This window comes from Rhagoletis pomonella, unplaced genomic scaffold (assembly GCF_013731165.1).
Source record: "Rhagoletis pomonella isolate Grant_MI unplaced genomic scaffold, Rhpom_1.0 Rhpom_scaffold_00005, whole genome shotgun sequence".
NCBI lineage: Eukaryota > Metazoa > Arthropoda > Insecta > Diptera > Tephritidae > Rhagoletis > Rhagoletis pomonella.
The window spans coordinates 11,998,917-12,001,134 of NW_023458559.1; the positions used below are offsets into that span (position 1 = coordinate 11,998,917).

Below are 2,218 nucleotides of genomic sequence, written 5' to 3' on the forward strand. Positions count from 1 at the left end.
AATCAAATATAATTAAATTTGTTTGAGCAAAATCAGCCTAGTGGTTTTCGAGTTTTGTCAAAAAAAGACCACCAAAGGTGACAATTTCCCCTATATGATAGTTATATATATATGTCGATTCCTAGACGTGACCCAGCGAAACGCCGGGACACGTATAACTTGTTTTTGACCGATATAACATTTCCCGTTGGTTTCATCCCATCCCGATTTTGACTGTCGCATAGTGTAATTGAAGAAATATAGTATTTTTGCGTACTATATTTTTTCCAACAGTATATAGTATGCCGACCAGTGAGTCCCTGAGGGGTTGCCGGATTTTCAAATGTAGAGATGAGTTCTCTAGGGAATTCCTCGGCAAGTGCGTAGCCGAGCTCGGCAACGCCTGAGAGGGTTTGAAGTTCAAACTAATCCCTGCCGAGGAGGTACCTAGGAAACCCAGGGCCCGCATTTGGCTGCCGAAGATGGCTATGGATAGCGACAAGTTGATCCGCTTCCTGCAACGGCAGAATCCAGAAATACCCATGAGTGACTGGGTAGTCATTCGTGCAGAAAAGCCTCTAGAGGGCGCGCAGAGTTCTTCGTACCTTCTGAGACTTAACGAAGAAAGTATTGGGCCATTGCAAAAAATGGACAACAAGCTGCTCTTCGGGGTGAGAACAGCGAAACTAAAAATATTCCGCTCCAATGAGCCGATTCCAGAGGCTGATATCGAGGATGCCAACCAGATGTTGGGCGATATGAACCTCAAGGTTACCGCGGACGAAGAGGTCGCTGAAGATGCCAACCAGGTGCTGGCAGGCACAGGGCCAGTTAACAATGCCGAGAAAGTCGATGAAGGTGGTCCAGGCAAATCTTAGGCACTCTAAGGCTGCCTCGGACAAGCTCCTGGTCTTCCTAAGGGAGGAAGACATCGACATCTCGTTGATACAGGAACCTTGGGTAAGGGACCTAGAGGTTAAGGGACTCACTGACGCGCGCTATAACCTCTTCTACACCAGTATATCAGGTAAACCCCGCGCGTGTGTATTGGTTAAAAAACTTATTAAAGCTTTCTTATGTTCCAATTTCAGCTCACCGGATACTACAGTCGTCAACTTGGAGTTGATGAATAAACAAAGCTGTCTTATATCATCCGTATACATGGCGCACGACAGGCCGTGTCCGCCACAGGAAGTCGTCACTTTACAAAGGCTAGCAGGAGCTAGTCCAGTGCTACTCGGCTGCGATGCCAATTCACGGCATACATTATGGGGCAGCTCGGAAACCAACGAAAGAGGTGAGTCGCTATTTCAATTTATTATTGATTCTACGTTTAGGATTTGTAATAGAGGTAGTACTCCCACCTTCATATTTCCTATTACCTCTGATTTTTGCGGTTGGGAAGAGGTCCTAGACCTAACTCTGCTGACCGAGGGGAGCCTAAAGGTCAATAAATGGAGAGTATCCGACGAAGAGACCCTCTCGGACCACCGTCGAATACTCTTTGAGCTAAATATTGCGGCGGATACGCCTACTCCCTTTAGAAAGCCTCGTAAAACAGATTGGGACTTATTTCAAAAGGTTATTGGAAAAGAATTGAAGAAACTACCAGTTGAAGACATTCCTTCAAGAGGCGAGCTGGACGCCAAAGCCGACAGCCTGAATAAGGCCGTCGGAAAGGCCCTTACGAAGGCTTGTCCGCTGAGGTATGGCAATAAAGCGCGCACACCTTGGTGGAATGAGAACCTTGCAGCGCTACGGAAGCAAGTAAGAAAATCCTTCAACTAATGCTACAGGATTAAGGTATGGGACCTATACAGAGAAAACCTAAAGAAATAGAAAAAAGCGATACGGGACGCCAAGGAGGCGTCCTGGAGGGAATTCTACGAATCCATCGAGGATACCAAGCAATCTGCGAGATTAACCAAATCCTTGCCAAAGGGCACTCACAGCCAACATATATAAAAAGGTCAGATGGTTCATGGAGCGAGTCGGCTGGGGAGTCGCTGGATATCCTTTTGAATACACATTTTCCAGGGTGCAAAATCGATGTAGTGGAAACCGATGCCCCAGACCATATACCAACCGTCTCCGAAGACCTCTTAGAGGATCTACTACATAGAGAGGGAAAAGATAAAATTTGCTATCTTCAGCTTCTCACCCTATAAATCACCGGGTATGGACGGAATACTACCAGTCATGCTTCAGAAAGCTTCTGAGATGGTCATTCCAGTCCTAG

The 2,218-nt window shown here is 46.4% G+C and overlaps 1 protein-coding gene across 1 annotated transcript; it reads left to right on the forward strand.

Annotated features, from left to right (window-relative positions):
• The first annotated feature begins 1,140 nt into the window (after nucleotides 1–1,140).
• LOC118739994 lies at nucleotides 1,141–1,767 on the forward strand. Its single transcript, XM_036471494.1, has one exon. The coding sequence runs from the start codon at nucleotides 1,141–1,143 to the stop codon at nucleotides 1,765–1,767; it is 627 nt and encodes a 208-aa protein (XP_036327387.1).
• Nucleotides 1,768–2,218: the final 451 nt, after the last annotated feature.